This window comes from Corylus avellana, chromosome 2 (genome assembly GCF_965113065.1).
Source record: "Corylus avellana chromosome 2, dhCorAvel1.hap1.2, whole genome shotgun sequence".
NCBI classification, from domain to species: Eukaryota; Viridiplantae; Streptophyta; class Magnoliopsida; order Fagales; family Betulaceae; genus Corylus; species Corylus avellana.
The window spans coordinates 40,698,094-40,717,053 of NC_142491.1; the positions used below are offsets into that span (position 1 = coordinate 40,698,094).

Here is an 18,960-nt window from a genome sequence, read left to right on the forward strand (position 1 = left end):
TCAATACATCCTGTTGGAGCACTCTATAGAACCACAAAAGCAACTCCTCTTTTTTATATTTCCATTCGAATCATGAACCTGATGCATATTGTAATGGAAATTCAGCTCTTGCAATGGAGGAATGTTTTCAGCGGCAAAGAGCATTATGTGAGGAATTCTTTTGTCGTCATGATCGTATACGACATTTTGCGCATACAAATTGGGAGAGCAACTATGGTTGATGAATCTCCCCACATTGCCATACTGCGCTGCATCAATAGTGAAACAACCATAATCCGCAAATTCACAGGAAGTTGCCTGCACATCAGGCATTAGTGACGAGAGTCCATCCCAAAGAGAACTGTCATTGTAGTTATTCCCAATATCAAACAAATACTCATCATTACTGGTTCTTCGTTCAGCCTCCTTATCTTCAAGGAGCTCTCCTATATACTCACAAACAAAACTTCCTGAAGGAATCGAATTAAGGGACCTCACACCCCACCCCTTCGATTTGGTTTTAAAAATTTCAAGCTGAAATTTGATACCATGCTGGCTGACTCTATTATGGCAAGAAGAAGGGCACTTGCAAGAAGGACCACACTCATAGACGAGGGGCTTTGCTTTGACTATAGCCCCATTATAGTTAAATGGGATTTCTCCTCCGTTCTTGACTGAACATGAACATTTCTCGGAATCTAAGCATCCATTAATACAGTTACAGCCCTTGAGAGGTAGAGGGCGGCACCAATAAGGATATATCATGCTGGTAATGTATTTAAACGGTGAAGGTTTCTCATCATCAATGGTGTTCACAACAAAAATGGGAGTCGACTCTTTCCCTTGTGAGATATCATCCACACGGAGACCATCCCTTATTTTGAATTTTTTGGACTTTTGGACTTCTTTCCAAGCAAGCTCTGGCTGACCTGGAATTCTGTCCAACCGAAACTTGAAAATCAGCTTACCACGTGACCCCAATTCCTGCCAATATTTCTCCACCAGATATAGCCCATAATAGATATATATTTTTCCATTTGAAGACTCAGAGCCACGGATCACCCTAACAGGATTCCTTTTATGCATGCTATTCTTCAAAGCGAGGTTTCCCCGTTCAAGTTTCTGATCTTCAGGTTCTTTATCAGTATTCATCACATTTCCTCCCTGGCCCGTATATGTCAAGGAATCTGAATTGTCCAAATCATCATCATAGCCCCCAGATGACACAATGCTAATTGCAAGGATCTCCCCATCATGCTTCAAAAAATCTATTCCAGCCTGATTCGGGCGATGAAGGCCAATACTATTAAGCTCAATCCTGTAATGAAACTCATCACCAACTTCAACTCCTGGGACAGATCCCAAGATTTTTTCTCCAGTGTTAACACATTTGCCTTTCTTCATAAGAATCTTTGATACTTTTTGATCAATCCTCCTTTTAGTTTTTCTTCGTTCCTTTGACTTTGCTTCTTCTTCCTGCAAAAGCTTCCTACAGACAGCTGGGAACAGCCGCAGTGTCTCCCTCACTTTGTTTCTGGTAATTGCATCACTGTTGTGACTTTGACCACTTCTACTCATTCCAATGGGTGGAAGGTTTACACCAAAACGCCGTGGTCCGGGAGCCATATGAAAAAAGTCTAAATTTTTTTTTTTGATAAGTATATGACAGTCTAAATATTCATCATCATCCTTAGCAGAATCCTGCTTATCCCCGACAGCAATTTGACCCCTGCCTTTATTTGCATTCTTTCCTGAAATAGATGAGTTCTTTTTTTTTGACTCTACTCCAGAAACTTTCGATTCATCCTTTGTCCTGACAGCAGATTTATGTTTCCTAAGCTCTAGAAAACTATATTTCTTTCCTTTATCTTCACTTGTAATGCCAGTTGGGTATGGTTTATAGGCCCCTTTCCCATGCCTTTCCAACACAGGCTCCTGGTCCACCTTCATCTCAGAAGACCTTTCAAGTCCATCTTGCTTCCTGATTTTTTTAGTAGCACATCCATCAGAATCAATTGGGTATGGCTTATAGGCCCCTTTCCCATGCATGTCCAACACAGGCTCCTGCTCCACCTTCATCTCAGAAGACCTTCCAAATCCATCTTGCTTCGTGAATTTTTTAGTCGCATGCCCATCAGAATCAGATGGGTATGGTTTATAGGCCCCTTTCCCATGCCTGTCCAACACAGGTTCCTGATCCACCTTCATCTCAGAATACCTTTCAAATCCATCTTGCTTCTTCATTTTTTTAGTAGCACGCCCATCAGAATCAGCTCTAACTTTGTCCCTAATTACCACAGAAACATTCCCCTGAAATTTGCTCTTCCGCACGACTGTATTTTGAACATCCTCTCTCATTCGCTTCAAGTCAGTTTTTTCAGTCTCTTCCAATGGCCTGTCACCCATAACAAGCTTTTCTTGACCCAAACTCTTGTTCTTTGGAGAACCATGAACTTTCACACTCTCTTCCTTACTAAGACATGGGGCGTTCCTTCCACACAGGGGAGGGAAGTCTCTGATGGCCGAAACTTTTCTTCGTGGAGGATACTTTTTGGCCATAGTCTTCCTCAAATCGTTGCCATTGGGAACAGCACTGGGACCAACAGATGGTGACCAGCATTTTGAACCACTTGGCAAAAACATCTCTTCCTTTGAAGCAGAAGCACACACCAAATGTAAATCCTTTGACAAATCACGGGCTGCTTCTTCCAAACCCTTTACAGGTTCACTCAACCCTGCATTGTTCAAAGCCGGTGACTGCATCTTTACAGGTTTGGCTTTCACAGATTCAAGTTCATTCACCTGATCAGATGAAACAATCACTTTTTCTTCCTTTGATGTCAAAACTTTTTTTTGCTCAAGCATCTCCGTAGACTGGATTCGTGGAGCAAATGGTCCACATCCCAGTGGAAAGTCAAGAACAGCAAAAGCTTTGTGTCTCTCATACTTTGGTGGACTAGCACGAAAAGAACAATAACCATTTTCCCTCGCCAATTTTCCCAATCTTCCTTCAGAATGTCTACCATTTAATGATGTAACTGTTCTAAGAGACTCTGAATGCAGCATATTCTCCATAACCAAAACAGCACTGTAAAGCAATCCAAAAACCAAATAAGTATTAGTAAACCATACTAATTCCAAAGATTAAACAACAAATGAACATGACATTTTGCTTGTGGACAAGACAACCAGAAAACAAAGGAGAATTTCAACTCTTAGTTTTGGTTTCTCTGAAACACCAAACACTAAACACACAGGAATGAAAAAAGGAAAGAAACCCCTATCCAGAACATAAAACACTGCTTACAAAATTAAACCAAAACTCTACCAGTAAAATAACCCTTAACTTTTCTAGTGACTCACCACCAACTCCCAGAGAAAATTATAACGAAAACAACATACAGGATTTCATTAAAACGTTGTCTCCCCAGATCCAAAAAATAGAAAAATCTACCAACATTCAGAAACTTCATTATCCTCCTTCCCAACAATTTACAAACAACCAAAAGATATATGAAAACGATTAACAAACCATTCAATAATTATTTGCGGTATCTAAGATTCAGTAATCTCTTTGGTCGCAAACAATAAACAATATAATACTCATTTCTAACAGTTCCTTCATTTTCCTCTCATTTCTGAGCAACCAAACAGAGAAACAAGAACACAAACTAATCTTCAAATTCGACGACAATACAAACATGCATCAAATTTGAAGTAAATTAAATTCCTGCTGAAAAGTAAAAAATAAAAAATATATATATATACCTGAAAGTCTCCCTGCAACAAAAGCTTCTAAGAGAGTAGTGTCCGGTGTCCCACACACACAGATATTTAACATACCCAATCTGGAAAAATCAAGAAGAGGAATCAATGGCTCGTAATGGTGTCACGTTGCTCGAAACATACCAGTAAGGGGGGAGCAGTTTGCAAGAAACTAGATGAGCACTGCGTCTGCGCGTGAAAACACGCAACCACAACTCATGCAAAGAAGGGAGTTGCTGGCGCGTGCCGAGAAAAGCTCAAGGAAATGACAGCACGTACGTACACAGACAAAGCAGCACTAGAGTGCTCAGAAGGCGTAAGTGAAGTAACCCAGTTCAGAGGACCTGCTGCAGGTGCAGAGGTCATGGAACGGGTTTCAAGGAACAAGAAACAAAAGTGGGTCCCTTTTTTTATGTAATGGTTCGGTTCTGCTCTAATACGATGTTTATTCACAGTTAGTTGTTTATTTTTGTAAGTGGTTGTTCTTTTGTGCATGCAGTGGTCAGTTATTCAGTTATTTGAATGTTAGTGGAAAGGTGACGAAGAAAAGTTTAGTACTGGAAAGGTTACTAGCAAATTTTTCTAAATAAATAAGACAATAATAAACATGTAAGTGATTTTCTCTAAGCGATTACAAGAAATTTATTATGAAAAATAGAGTTAAAAAATATAGTAAAGAAAAAATCACTCGACCTCAAAGCCCAAATACACAAAATCTCATTTATAGAGATTATTATGGTCTTTTTTTCTCTTTTGTTTTGAACTCTTCCAAAAAAACTAAGAAGAAAATAGTCTGATGCGCTTGCATCAACGAAAGACTGAAGCTATCTTTTTATAAGGGTGCTAAAGTCGGTGAATCGATCCTGTTACAACTTACAAGTAGGTCTTATTTCAAGTTTAACTTGGAATTTTTATGTTTCCCAAACCCACAAGTAAAAGGAAAGGGCAGTGGTCCCATGCATTGAATAATTGGAAAACACTCATCCAAACACCTGTAGTAGAAGAAATAACATACAAAATTATAATGATTTGAGCTACAATTTAGTGCCTTGCTACATATCTTAAGTAAATACAACTCAAAAACCTTGCCAACAACAACAACCCACAATTTTCATTATATCATTTAAATACAACAAAACAAAAGAGAAAATTAGGGTCTGTTTGAGTGTGTGTGTGTGTTTGAGGGGCCTAAAAATGCATTTAACATTCAAAAAGTTCGTTTGAAAAAAAAAAAAAAAAAAATCAATTTGGAAAAAAAAATCAATTTGGAAAAAAAAATTGAAAGCGCTTTTAAGTGTCCAAAAAACCTAAAAATTGCCAAAACGCACTTTTGACAATAATTTAGGATGTGTTTAAAATTGCGATTTTACAATAATAATTTGCGTTTTTAAAAAAATCACAAAACATAAGATGTTTGGGTTTGACATTGTGATTAAAAAACAACTTAATTTAAAATAGGAAAAAAATTTGTGATTTCTATAAATAGGGTAGGGGTACTTATTTAAAAAAGTGTGAATTTATACCAAAATCACGATTTCACAAAACAAATATTGGATAAAAAAAAATATTTTTTAACATGTTTTACCAAACGCCTTTGCGATTTCAAAAATGCAATTTTTAAAAACACAATTTTTAAAATCTCACTTATTGAAACTGCAATCCCAAACAGACCCTTAAAAATAAATTGCAAAAAAATATTTTTTAACTTAAAAGCTCTATTTCTCGAACGCAATCCTAAACATACTGATAATTTAAACATCGCCTCATCAAGACTTCAGTTCATATCTTCAAAATATCACCTCAATACGCATAGGGGGTAGTGATTTATCTTTAAGTTATGAAAAAACATTTTTCTCAAATATAAACCCGACCAAACATCAAAAATACTTCTCCCCTTTACTCGCATAAAAATATTTTTCAAACTAAAAATAAAAAATAAAAAATACATACCTCAACACAGCAAGAGTATGTTTGACACTGCAATTTTGCAAAACAAATGTGTGATTTTGAACTAAATTATAGAAAAAAAAAAATGTACAGTTTAAAAGTGCATTTTTATAAATTACAATTTGAAAATGCAAAAAAAAAAAAAATATATATATGTGTTTTCAAATCATAGATAAATTGGTGCATTTTTAAAAATACACAATTTAAAAAACCAAATTGCAACTTTTTCGAGGTCCGGCCAATCAGAAGAGCTGCCGAACCTGGAGTAGCCTGGACCAATGGAAGCTTGGCTATCTGCAAAGCCCAAGACATTTGTAGCCCGAAAGCCTTGTTAGCAGTGCATACCGGCCCAGTAGCCCAAACACGCAAGGCCAAAAGGCCCATGGCACCCTTGCTCATGCCCACCTTGAATAATGGAACACTGAGGTTCAGGCTCCCATATAGAAGTTCGGGTTCGCGTGCTAGGCTCGTTGCTTAGACTATGAACCAAACCTAGTGTCAGCTCCGCAAGACGAGTTTGTTGCGCGAGGTTCGGCCGGTCTCGGTGAAAGAGATAGTAGACGTCCAATCAGCATAAAGGAGTTGTTACGTCAAACGACTTATGTCATATCCATGTCCCATTGGAGCCCGTCCGTACTCAGAAGGGTCGCTGTGATCATATAGGAGTCATGCAGACCTGACCTGTCGGTTTAGCCTCCGATCTCTAGGTCACATGTGTCACACTCTGGTGCAGCCATGGCGCGGATCCTGAGGAAAATTTTGCAAGTGAGAGAGAGGAGAGTTTTGTAAAAAAAAAAAAAAAGACAGAAATGAGTGAAGATTTTTTCATGAGTTCTTGATCAACTTTGTGTAATTTCCCGGTTCGATCGGAGCTAGTGGCCGGCAAACTGTGTGAACACAAACTAACACTTTAGGCTTTGTTTGGTAATGGGGATGGGGTTGGCCCAAATATTGTTCATCACAATTTCCCACAAAAATCAACATCAAAACATTATAACTTTTTCATTTTTTATTATTATTCAAATAAAAAAAATCACTACAAAACAAAACTTTTTCACTTTTTCATACCACTTTTTCATTTTTTTTATACCAAACATTCTTACTTTTTTTCACATCAATCTACATCAACTACAGTGTTTAGGCCATTCCATTTGCCAAACACCCCCTAATTTCCTTGCCTCCCTAACTCATTTTCAATTGTTTTTTATTTTATTTTGAGGAAAACTTTACTTTACATCTCTGAACTATTGCGCATTTTTATAAAACCCTTACAAAATTCAAAAGATATTAATTTACACCCCTAAACTTTCAATTTCAATCAATTTATCCCCCTCCATCAGATTTTAAACGTTAAAAGTGATAAAATGACATTTGTACCAATGACTTTTTTATAAAATTTAAAATAAAAAAAAAAAAAATTTGACCCACCGGCAGGTCACAAGGTGACCCTAAGATCCATTTTTTATTTATTTTTTAAAAACGATAATTGAAAGATAATTTAGTTTTTTTAAGCATTTTCATTAATAGTTAACTGCTAAAACTAACAAAAAGAATAAATTAATTGAAATTAAAAATTTAAGGGTATAAATTGAGAATTTTTGAATTTTAGGAGACGCTTCTCAAAATTTACGTAGTTTAAGGATTAAAGTGAAGATTTTTTTTTTTTTTTTTTTCTAACTTATTTTTCAATTGGTTAAACAACGTCATCACCAGGCGTGAAAGAAGTTGGTCAAGTCTCACGATATATTTCTGTCGCAAAGTATCATTTCCTTCGCATAGAAGCAGAAAACCGATATATACAAATTCGTGATCATCACGCGCCTCCCTCTCTCTCTCTACTCTCTCTATATTCCCATTTCTGCACTTACGCTGTGTCTCAGCTTTCAGGCTCACACAGGTTTTCTCTTCTCCTTTCTCTGCAACTACTTGATCTTTCCCATTTGTTTGCCGAGAAACACATACGAAAGGACGAGGAAACTCAGGGCTAGGTTTTCACTTTCTATTTCCTTCTCTCTCTCTCTCTTTCTCTTTCTCTCTTTTCTGCAAGCAAACGGATTTTTAGGCTCTAATAAATCTCTGCTTTGACGACTTGTACGATTCAAATCTCTGATTTCTAGGCCCTCATAGGATCTCCGCTGTCAATTCGAGTTCGTTTATCTTCAGATTCACCAAGGTGGTACTATTACATCCAGATCTTATGAATTCAAAGTTTCGAAACTAAGCCCTAATTCGAGTTTTTTTTTTTGTCTTTCAATTTGATATCTCTATTTGGTGTTTTCCTTTGTTGAGTCTAATTTTCTTGTTTGCGGTGCAGTGGAGGCGAGGCATTTCTGAGTCATTGAAAATATGGTTTCCTTTGAGATGAATGACCGCAAGAGTGAGTGAAAATTGATATGATTCTGTTTCTTTCACTTTTTGGCAATAGCATTGCTAGTTTAATTGCGTTCGATTTTTTATTTTATTTTTGGTTGTTGTTTACTTTGATTTATTGTGGTAAATGCCTGTACTAGTGTTTCTTTCATTCCTGCCTTTGATTATCAGTAAGCAATAATAGGGTTGGGTTAAGATTATTAGAACATTCGAGAATGGGTAGCTTAAAACTTTGATTAAGAAGGCTTATTATACTACTGTAACTACCTTTCTTAAGTTTTATTTTCAGTCTTGATTTGGTGCTAGTACGAAACATGCTCAGGATCGTTTTTCTATAGTTATGACTTTTGACAACTGGCTTTATGATGTTTTTCATTGTTGATAAATATGTACATGTTGTGTCGATTAAAATAGGACATTCTTTCTTGAGTTTTAAGCAGCAACTACAACTTTGTCAGTCTCTGTTGATGTGATTTTCTTCATGTCATTTAGACGCTTAAAGGTAAATACAACTCACACGTGCACAGGATTGAACCCACGGCCTTACCATCCACTCCTTGCTTATAGGGTTAGAAGATGCCATGTTTTATAGAGACCATTGGCAACAATTATTGGTGTTTCTTGAACCTGTGACCTTATATCTGACCCTTGCTTATGGAGCTAGAAGATGCCAATTGGTCTAGAGACCATTGGCAGAAATTATTGGTCTGTCTTTAAGGCGGCATACCTTGTTGTATTTTAGGCATAGAGAATAACGTGCAAATACTTTGAGGAGTTTAGGTATTTTCATGCAGAATTTGGTTTAGTGTTTTAGAATGTTCGGATTTGCTTGACTAAATGTGAGTCACATGTGAGTTTCTATGGTTCTGCCTAGAGGCCCTAGACCAAAATTAGAATGATTATGAATTGTAGTAGGAGTCAAGTCGCTTGATTTTGGTTGTGGTGGCCAAGACATTTAACTTTTCTACACTGCTAGACCTTTCATATAATTGGGTACTAAGATACAAAGGAATGGCATATAATGTCATATAAGGTAATATTACTTCGGGGCATGATTAGAAGTGCTTGGAGCCTAGAAAAATTGCGTAGATTTATGTGATTCTAGCTCAAACATATAATATACATGAATGTATCCTTGAAACTTGCGTCATATTGAGTTGCGTGTGTTTCTACTTCATGTTGATGCTATTTAGATGTAAATTTGGGACTTCTATCTGAATTATATATATTTGAAATTGGTACACCCCTAATACTTGGAAATTGTGAATTGGGACAGAGATTGGACTAGGGTTGACAGGATTTGGCATATTTTTCTCATTCCTGGGAATCATCTTCTTCTTTGACAAGGGATTACTTGCCATGGGAAATGTAAGTGCCTTATTCTTCGTTTGTGCTTGCTCAGGTTCCTTTTTTTTAAGTCTTTAAATATCACATATGCTTGTTGTTGACATGATACATTGTTTAACACTTTCTTACTTTTGTGTGTACTTAATCAGATACTCTTCTTCTCAGGGGTGACTCTCACCATTGGACTGAAGTCTTCCATGCAGTTCTTCATGAAACGCCAAAATTTTAAGGTTTAACCTGTTGAGTCTCTCTCTATGTGTCACACACACACACACACACACACTCAAAACACAGAATGCTGTGGTTCTTGCATTGCTTCATGTCTTTTCACCAGTTCTTTTTTTTTTTTTTTTCTGATTGTACAGGGAACAATTTCTTTTGGTGTTGGCTTCTTGTTGGTTGTCATAGGATGGCCTATTTTGGGCATGATTTTGGAGGCATATGGATTCATTGTACTCTTCAGGTCTGTAGAAGTCTTACATTCATGATTGTTGCAGTGATCTTTGTAATTACACATTTTAATTGTTACTGGAACATATTTTGCAGTGGCTTCTGGCCAACACTGGCGGTTTTTCTGCAAAAGATACCTATTCTTGGTTGGTTGTTCCAACAGCCATATATCAGATCGGTATGTTTATTATGGAAAAAGTTTCATTTTATTGCTATTTATGTCAAATTTTAAACTGTAAGATTGTTCATAGAATGTTTGCTAGATTTTAGTACTTGTGAAAGCTCATATAGGCAAGAAGGAAATAAATAGTCTCTTTTTTACTTGGACAGCTGCGTATTTAAGGAATTTTAACATGAGATAGAAGATTCATAGATATCTCATATACTCTTAGTGTGATTAGTAATGTAAATGTTATGATAATTAAATAATAATAATAAAAAAATTTAACCTTTGTACTGTTGATCTATGAGATACCTAATGTTGGCATTATTCTAAACAAGCACATGGAGTGCTTTGCATCTGAGGCAGAAGCCCTTAAGGTTCACAGCTTTATCCATGCATATAGTAAAGTTCTTGTCATCTACATTATTCATTTACTTGGTTATTAGGGTGTTTTAGCACTATTACTTATCAAAAAAAAAGTAGGGTGTTTATTCTCATGCCTCTTGGGCATGAGGATAAACTGCTTAGCCCGTCAGGAGTGAAAGCTCCTGGGTTACCTGGTAACTGGTTCTGGTGGGTGAGGTCAGTTACCCGTAGGAGTTTGATTAACGGTGAGGATTGTTGTACAGTATGCGTTTGCGACGTGCAATTAATCTGAGAAAAGTTATCCTACGTTATTAAAAAAAAAAAAAATTAGGTGTTTTAGCACTATTTTTTGGGGGGAGTGGGAATGCTTTTGTGAGGGAGCTCATTGACACAATACCGACTACATCGAATATTCAATGTTTCATTCCCCCTTCCCTCTTCTTCTGTCTTACCCAATCTCTACACAGACGCTAATGCAGACACACAACCCTTAGGACCTAAAATGGCGGAAAATCATTGGAGAATTGCCACATTCCACACCCACACACAAAATGGTGGTATATGAATAGGTTTTGCATTATTGCAATGTATAAATTATGTGCTCTAATTGGTGGAAAAGAATTACTAAAGTTCATGTGGCTCAAAATCTGTGCACACTGTTCACTTTTGCAGGTTGAACCAAATTTGAATATCCAATTGTATTTTGAACTAAATATTCCTTTTTTTTTCTTCATGCAGTTCTTTGACCGGTATCGGGGCAGACGGGTGCCTGTATGAGGCAGAAAAAGACGTTTGAGGAAAGATGCAGACAGACCCAGTTGTAAGTCCTTGTAATATACAGTCAGAACGAGATTCATTGTTTTTTTTTTTTTTCATTCAGTCGATCTGGTGGCTGTAGAAAAGATTAGAAAAAAGTTACTCATTTGATGATGAGCTTTATCTTTTACCAAAAGAAAGAAAATAAACATTTTGAGCTTTTCTGTACCATTCCATGTTTGTCTGTCCACTGCGTTGGTGCATATTTCCACCTTCTAAATTGCCATTCATTTTGTAGGTAGCTTTCAAATTATTTTATATGTTGAAAAATGTAAAGCACGATTGGTAACTTTCACTTTATTCATTTATTCCTTTTTGCCCAATATTTCTGGGAAATGACCAAAAAAAAAAAAATCATGACTAGATGATATTAGGCCATATATATATATATATATTGTCTTGTAGATATGTTATGTCTTGACCAAAATGAACGTGTTTTTAGGCGGGGCGAAAGAAAAGTTCTTTCTGCGAACACCATGGGAAACGAAAGTGAAAGGCCCAATGTGTATGCCATGGTCTTTTACATGAAGGTTCCTAACTGTTACCCCTTTCAGTTTCAAGCGCTATTATAAGTATTTGGGCAATGTTTATGCGTGGTTCAATCTTAAAATGCCTAGTGCCCAGGAAAGATTGGCAATAGTATTAATTATACATTGAACTTGTGTCCACCATGAAAGGTTGGAGGAGATATGTGGTAACTCGTACTATGGTTGGAAACAATTCTTTTAAGCATTCAGAAGCAGGATGACTGATGCTTCTGTCACGAGGCTATAAAAAGTAACAAGGAAAAAGGAAAATCTTGTGGACTGATCCAACACAAGCAACTATGTGATAACATTTATTCAAAATCTGGTGAATGTAGAAGCAAAGAATTAAGGAATTTGATTGGGGAAGATTATCACACAGATGCATCTAATGTACCAATATTGGGAACAAACAGGTCCACGAGTAATTGCACCGCCAATAAGCCTTTTAATACCATCCTAAACTCGGAGAAGGAAATGAAATGGAGAGGAGCTGGTTCCTTATTTTAAAAAGGGTAAAATTATCCCCTAAACTTTGCGTACTCATTTATTATGATGACAACTAAAAAGAAAAAATCTAACGTCCTTTAGTTATATGTTAACACGTGTCAATATACATCAAATATTTTTGTAATAAATATATATATATTTTGTATTCAACGAGGTAAACGCTACCCCAACAGAACAAAGTATCACCTTGCTTTAATGGATAAAAATTCTCAACGCATGAACCAATAATCACTCTTGATGATCGTCTGCAACAATGAACGCAGAGCCAAATCCTCTGCTAACAGCGTGGTGGGTGCATGGTTGGGCAGCAACAAAGGCGGCCGAGCATTCTCGGTGCTATTGCCAGCAGTTACAGTGAGAACTTGCCGGTGATTAGAGGACTAATTGGACATACTAGATTTTACATATCACTTGGAGCATACAAATTGAAATCCAACTGCTTTATGGATCTAAAAGTCACGTGTAAACATCGTGCAAATACATCTCCATGATTTTTAAAACTACCTCTATAAACAAAATTAGTTCTTATCATCTCCTACTTCTTCAAATGCCGACTCTTACACACCACTCAGATTAAGACTTCGAACAATATTTCAAAACATTTTAGCAGTAATTGGCCTTCTAACTTACCAAGGAAGTAGGCTTTGTTGCCAAGCAATGAAATAAAACACAAAAAAAAATAGACGGGGCACACAATTTGAAAATAGAATTTCAAAAGCCTTAATGTAGGAATCTAAAATATTAACTTACCATTCCTTCCTTGGGGCTTAGGGCATTACTAAGCAGTAAAATGAATTGATATGCTGTAAATCATTCCGAACAATTACTTCCGCGAGATGTGTACGCTGATTGTTGCAAACAAAAGCCATAGACATAGGGAGGAACAGAGGAGAATAGGTTAGCCGAAAGTCAAAATAATGATGAACACATTCATCAAGCTGATAGTTGAAACCTTTTAACAAAAAAATGACACCTTATGAGATTGAATCATGAAGTTTCAAGATCATTCAAGATATTCATAAAAATACGACTTGAGTTCCAAGCTTTTTCCATCTAATAACTGATAAGAAGGCCATAAAAAATTAGGCAGGTTGAAATATTTTCTGCACATGCATGAGAATTCACAGGTACATGTTGGTTATCAACAAAAAGAAAAAGAAAAAGGAAAGAAAGAAATCACAAGTCACAACCACATGTGGACATTTTAATGCATAATAACATTAACATGCATTAAAATGTCCACATGTGGTTGTGACTTGTGATTTCTTTCTTTCCTTTTTCTTTTTCTTTTTGTTGATAACCAACATGTACCTGTGATTCTCATGCATGTGTAGCATTCTTTGCAAGTAAATCGACAACAATTTTTCAGTTGCTGGTTTGGACTATGCCTTACAGATCATTTCTTTGGATTCATCAGCCTCCTTGATCTTCTGACCACAGATTTATCAGAAACTACTAAGAATTCCTCGTCCTTCTCAAATAATTTGGTTGGATGACTCACCTTTGGAGCATTTCTTTTTACCATTCCTCCAATTCTTTTCCTAGTGGCCTGCTTAATTTTTGAGTTTGGTGAAAGTCTCTCTTCTTGTTCCATTCTAAAATTCTTCAATCTAGTCATGCTTCTTGTCGAAACACCTATACTTGGGGCGAGGACATTCTGGTTTTCTTCTGTTGTCATTTCCCTTGAATTGAAGAAAGTATCCTCATTGTCGTGCTTATGGTCAACCTTAGTCTCCTTTTGATTAACTGGAGTCTCATTTAGTCCAGATTGCACATTTTTCATTGGACTATTCCCCATTGACTTTCCCAATATATCATTGTAAATGCTCTTTGTCGGCAAACAATAATCTGGATCTTCAAATGTGGATATTAAAAGATCACGTACCCTAGTCACTGGGAAATCATGTAAAGAAAATGGAAAAGTTTTATCTGCATTGTCACCCGAAGAGACTTTGGACTCGTCAGAAGCAGAAATCCTTGTCGGAACACCTCTACCAGTAGAATTTTCACCAGAACAACCAATAGCATACTCCTCCCAGTTCCAGGGAAATCCAAGCAGGAAATGATTGCATACCTTTTAACATCAGGAGTTAGAATCTTAACTTCAGTCAAAAGAACAGTTTTTAACGGGAAAGCTTCCATAGTATTTAGTAATTTAGATGGCAACAAGAAAAAAAGTTGGGCTAGGCTAACACCACATCAATGTCAATGGTTCGCGATGAGGAACAGAAAAATTACCATTTCATTGCTCCTCATGTTAACTACTGTGTCATTTTCAATGGCATGCTTCTGCATTTACTTATACAAAGCCTGTGATACCAGCCCATCATACTACACCAAGTAGTTTTCAAGAAGGTTTAGCTCACTTGAGTCAAGCTCATTCCTCAACCAAATATTACACCCAAAATGTTATGTTATCATGCAGCTAATGTAGTAGTGAACTCTACATTGGAATTAAACGAGACAACCAAACAACAAGGAAACTTATACTTTTTTTTTAAAAAAAATACATGCTCCCAGGTACACAACAAGTATAAATAAGAAAACGAGTAACTAGAAACCACTGACAGAAACACATACCTCAGATGGAAAACCATTTTGACACGACCGAGACCTATTTATGAAGCCACTGATTGTGATGTTGATGCCATCCGTTGTCTCAAGAGTGGTGGCATCGTGTCTCTTGGAAATTGCAGCAGAGGAAAAAACTCTTACTCCTAGTCTCCTGTCAAGGAACAGACAGAATTTAAGAAAAAACAACGAATCATCTATACAGCGACCTCAAAGAATGACGTTAATTGACCAACTAAGCCTGATTAATCAACATTTATGCAATGGCACGGCTAAATGCTAAAAGGGTGCAAAATGTGAACTTTAATTTTTTTTCGTCTTCTTAATAGAAGTCCTCATTGGGGACTGAAACTTACACTAAAACCTAAACAACCTCCAATTACCCTTCTTGGGTTCACCTAATTTATCTTAAATTCTTGATATTTGCTTCAAGAACTATACAATTTTATCCACATATCACAAAACAAAAGGAAGCAAAACTAAGAAACAAAAAAAAGATAAAAAAAAGATGTGTAAAGAGTCTAAAGACGAAAGCCTCTTACTCTAATGAAGCAAACCCTCCTACAGCTAAACCCTTCCCGTTGGGAGCCTTCACCAGCCACCAATCATGCAGTGAAACCTGCAAAAAAATTTATCATCAAAATTAAACAAAAAAAGATGAGAAAAAAAAAAAAAAAGGAATGGCAAAATATGTACAGATTTGTAGAGTGAAGAGGAGACGATTGTGGTGTTGGAGGTTGGGGTTATCGGTTTGGGCGATGCTTTTGGGTTGGGAGGCGTTGGAAGGCCCCGGTTTCTTCTCGTCTTCGCCATTGGCTTCGATCTCTCAGTGCTGCATTTTTCCTTCTAGCGAATTAATAAAACTAACTACGAGAAAAGTTAACGTTCCACGATAAGTAGCATACATTTGCAGTAAATCGGGAAGCTAAAACCCACTATTGGGAAGCTGAAACGTCTTTGCTTTGCCTACTAAATGAACTAATTACATGACCAAGAACAATTTTTATACGAGGAATGATAGGGACCCAACTTTTTTGCCCAACAAAAGTTCAACTTTTGTCTTATTTATTTTTAAAAAATAAAATAAAATAAAAAATGAAAAAAATGTTTAAAGCAACCCTATCTATTTTTTGTTTTTCTTTTATTTGGTATTTTTAAAAAAATGAAAAATGGTATTTTTTTCATAATAATGTCATTTTTTTTAAGAAAATATCATTATTATGAAGAAAAATGCTATTTTTCATTTTTAAAAAAATACTAAATAAAAGAAAGGCCAAAAATAGATAGGGTTGCTTCAGACATTTTTTCCATTTTTCATTTTGGTTTTTTTAGAAAAAAAATAAAAGGTAAAAGTTGGACTTTTGTTGGGCAAAAAAGTTGGGCCTTTAGCATTTCTCTTTTTATATATATATATATATATCACATGATGAATATATATATATATATATATTCATATTCACGTGACCAAGAAGATTCAACCCCAATAACAGGTAGCTAGGACCAGCTAGTTAATCTTTTTTTGAGAGAAAAAAAAAAAAAATAATAATAACTAGCAAAAATGAAGAAACTCACTAATTATATATATAAAAAATAATAATGGTTTTGTCGCTTTTAAATCCAGTTTATAGTCAATTTCTGTCATTTTAGATAGGGTCGTTGCCACCAAATCCAATGCATGGAAGACTCAATTTGGCATTGAATAAAAAGTATTTCAATGTAAAGTACAATGGTAGAAACAAAAGTTGAATAATCTAACTCAAACTTGGCCTTTTGTTTTAAGTTTAACCTTTTAGTTTTAGAGAGAGTGAGAGAGATGAAACTTTGATATCTTGAATTATTTTTCTTTTTTAAGAGTAATGTTATTTAATAGATTGTTATACGATTATCATACAGCTGGGATGGTGTGACAGTGAAAATTACCTTTTTATTTTTACAAGTGTTGATTCAAAGATTGATTTTTCATTGTTACATCATCAAGTTATGTGGTTTATGACAGTGGTATATATAACAATCTATTAAATATTATTATTATTTTTCTGAAAGCGAATGACATGTATTTAATAGCTTGCTTAATTTGACTTTGCACTCCTATTCCTTTGACTAGTATGATTTAATTAAGGATGAAACATGGCAATTTATGCTATAAATATCAGCAACACTCTTTCTTGTTTAGCATTAGAGCAAAAAACATGGCTAGAGTTGTCTACTTTTTGGTCTTCATCGTCCTCATCCTTACAAATTTGGGTGAGTTCATGCATGCCTAGAATCACTTTTTTCAACTGTAAATAGCATGTCAAATAATAGCTTTCTTTAACCTTACTGCTTATTCTTATCTCATCACTACTGTGATTTAAGGATGAATTATAGCAATTCTTGCCATAAATATCAGTAAGAGTTTATCTTCTTTCGCATCACTCCAAAAAAACAAGATTCGGATTTTCAACAATTTGTTATTCGAATCGCTAGTAATTTAGACAATATATGTAAAAGAGCTCTTATCCACTTACTCGAGCTGGAGGACGGACTGCCCGATACATATTTGGACAAATGAGCTCCATAGGAGTTCTCTCACATTTGCTGTTCGAATTGTTAGCAATCTGGATAACAAAATTAGTAAAGATATCTCCTCGCATAAATATGGTTAGTGTTTTTTTACTTCTCTTTTACTATTTCTTATCTCCCTGCTTGTTACAAACGTAGGTGAGTTGATTTACAGTACTTCATATATTTTTCTCACAAATAGCTATCTAGTAATCACTAGTGACTTCTAATATATGTTTTTAGGTAATTTAATTACTATCCCTTTTTCCCCCCTCTCCCGCTTTGAATAGAATAGAAAGAAAAAAAAAAAAAAATTACTATCCCTTTTGTTTCTAAGATGTTCCCTGTTACAGAAATAGCTATGGCTCTTCTTGGATGTGGGGCATCTACCGGATATTGTGAAGTACCAAGTACCACATGGCATGGTGCATGTAGAAATTCTGGACACTGTGACAACAATTGCAAGGAGTTTGAGGATGCTCATTGTGGATTATGTACGGGGGAGATTCTGTCCAAATGCCACTGCTTTTACAATTGTTGAACACAGACATCTAAGAAAAACATGATATATAATTTGTTTATGATTTTGTTTCAAGGAGCAATGTCTTCAAATACATGTGTGCTTTATTGGAAGTATTCCGGTTGTTTTTCATGTAATATATGTTCTTTGGAATAAATAAAACGTGTGCAATGTTAATGTACTTTTATCTTTTGTTATTAGATTGTTCGAATAACACAAATATTTAGACATATCATAAGATGCATGCGAGCCACCTGAACACTCCACTCTTAGGCTGCCCAACCCTAACAAGAAACCGGCACTAAACATTTTGGACCGCTATGATTAAAAAGTTAAAAAAATGAAAGATATTTACAAAGGCCAGGCTGAATTCCCAGAGGCCTTTGTAATATATGTTGTATGTCGGACATAGGTCTTCCGCAGATTCCTATAGGCCATTCGATTACTGGTTTTTGCTGACCGCATAGAGTAGAAATTTTTGGCAACTTGGGGGCCATCTCAGCGTCTGCCAAAGTTGACGTGGCCAATTATTTATTTATTTATTTATTTTTTAATAACGTCAGATATTTTGCTTGCTTCTTCTTCTTTCTTTTTTATTTTTTTATTTTTATTTTTTAAATTGAAGAAGAGAGATATTAAAGGAAAATCCAAATTTTAGGTATTAGCACTAAATTTGAGGTATTAGCACCAAATTTGAGGCATTAGCACCAAATTTAGAATAATCGAATCCCTTTTAGGTGATACAATCCCTAAAAGATTAGCCTTCCACCCCCTAAATTTTAGTTTTGAATCCAAAAAAAGTTTTGAGGCATTAAAAATTAAATATTAACACATAGAAATTTCACTAACAAAAAAAAAAAAAAAAAAACTGACAAATTTTTTTATTATTATTATTTTTTTCATATATGTACTACGCTAGGCTGCCAACAGGCAGCTGCATAGCAGGACTTGACAAAAAATTTTTTTATTACATTCCTATGGCCTTTCACTAGTATGATTTAATTAAGGATTAATTTTTTAATCGTAAATGTTCCACCGATGTTATGTAATAGCCAAAGTCATTTAGTAGCGTATGGTTAATTAATTAAAGA

At 35.6% G+C, this 18,960-nt stretch overlaps 3 protein-coding genes across 8 annotated transcripts; 1 reads left to right on the forward strand and 2 right to left on the reverse strand.

The window, feature by feature from the left end:
* LOC132175260 (histone-lysine N-methyltransferase, H3 lysine-9 specific SUVH6-like) lies at positions 1 to 3,057 on the reverse strand. The gene is made up of 2 exons (XM_088513953.1): positions 2,260 to 3,057; positions 1 to 2,043 (listed from the first exon to the last, which is right to left on the reverse strand). Exons 1-2 carry the CDS (start codon positions 3,052 to 3,054, stop codon positions 1 to 3), a joined length of 2,838 nt encoding a protein of 945 aa, XP_088370079.1. The 5' UTR covers positions 3,055 to 3,057.
* A 4,374-nt stretch (positions 3,058 to 7,431) lies between these two features.
* Positions 7,432 to 12,083, forward strand: LOC132166864 (vesicle transport protein GOT1). Of its 6 annotated transcripts, none has more exons than XM_059577700.2 (8): positions 7,432 to 7,864; positions 8,006 to 8,068; positions 9,338 to 9,429; positions 9,558 to 9,638; positions 9,774 to 9,871; positions 9,955 to 10,036; positions 11,126 to 11,207; positions 11,646 to 12,083. In XM_059577700.2, exons 2-7 carry the CDS (start codon positions 8,038 to 8,040, stop codon positions 11,162 to 11,164), a joined length of 423 nt encoding a protein of 140 aa, XP_059433683.1. In that variant the 5' UTR covers positions 7,432 to 7,864; positions 8,006 to 8,037; the 3' UTR covers positions 11,165 to 11,207; positions 11,646 to 12,083. The 6 variants fall into 6 exon arrangements, with proteins under 6 accessions (XP_059433683.1, XP_059433687.1, XP_059433684.1 ...); XM_059577704.2 differs by lacking the exon at positions 11,646 to 12,083 and having other exon boundaries at positions 7,432 to 7,679; positions 7,809 to 7,867; positions 11,126 to 11,366; XM_059577701.2 differs by lacking the exon at positions 11,646 to 12,083 and having other exon boundaries at positions 7,432 to 7,679; positions 7,809 to 7,864; positions 11,126 to 11,366.
* A 1,398-nt stretch (positions 12,084 to 13,481) lies between these two features.
* Positions 13,482 to 15,778, reverse strand: LOC132167294 (uncharacterized). The gene is made up of 4 exons (XM_059578213.2): positions 15,505 to 15,778; positions 15,351 to 15,427; positions 14,818 to 14,962; positions 13,482 to 14,311 (listed from the first exon to the last, which is right to left on the reverse strand). The coding sequence occupies exons 1-4, from the start codon at positions 15,619 to 15,621 to the stop codon at positions 13,634 to 13,636; spliced, it is 1,017 nt and encodes a 338-aa protein (XP_059434196.2). The 5' UTR covers positions 15,622 to 15,778; the 3' UTR covers positions 13,482 to 13,633.
* Positions 15,779 to 18,960: the final 3,182 nt, after the last annotated feature.

Bases quoted from the DNA above. Each gene is read 5' to 3' on its own strand.
- LOC132167294 (XM_059578213.2), bottom strand. From the start codon at position 15,621: ATGGCGAAGACGAGAAGAAACCGGGGCCTTCCAACGCCTCCCAACCCA. The intron at 14,963-15,350 runs GTAAGAGGCTTT...GTTCCTTGACAG, and splicing joins GGAGGGTTTGCTTCATTAGA to GAGACTAGGAGTAAGAGTTT. The intron at 14,312-14,817 runs GTATGTGTTTCT...TGATGTTAAAAG, and splicing joins AAAATGGTTTTCCATCTGAG to GTATGCAATCATTTCCTGCT.
- LOC132175260 (XM_088513953.1), bottom strand. From the start codon at position 3,054: ATGGAGAATATGCTGCATTCAGAGTCTCTTAGAACAGTTACATCATTA. The intron at 2,044-2,259 runs GTTAGAGCTGAT...AAGGTGGAGCAG, and splicing joins CTGTGGTAATTAGGGACAAA to GAGCCTGTGTTGGACATGCA.
- LOC132166864 (XM_059577700.2), top strand. From the start codon at position 8,038: ATGGTTTCCTTTGAGATGAATGACCGCAAGA. The intron at 8,069-9,337 runs GTGAGTGAAAAT...GAATTGGGACAG, and splicing joins TGAGATGAATGACCGCAAGA to AGATTGGACTAGGGTTGACA. The intron at 9,430-9,557 runs GTAAGTGCCTTA...GTACTTAATCAG, and splicing joins GATTACTTGCCATGGGAAAT to ATACTCTTCTTCTCAGGGGT.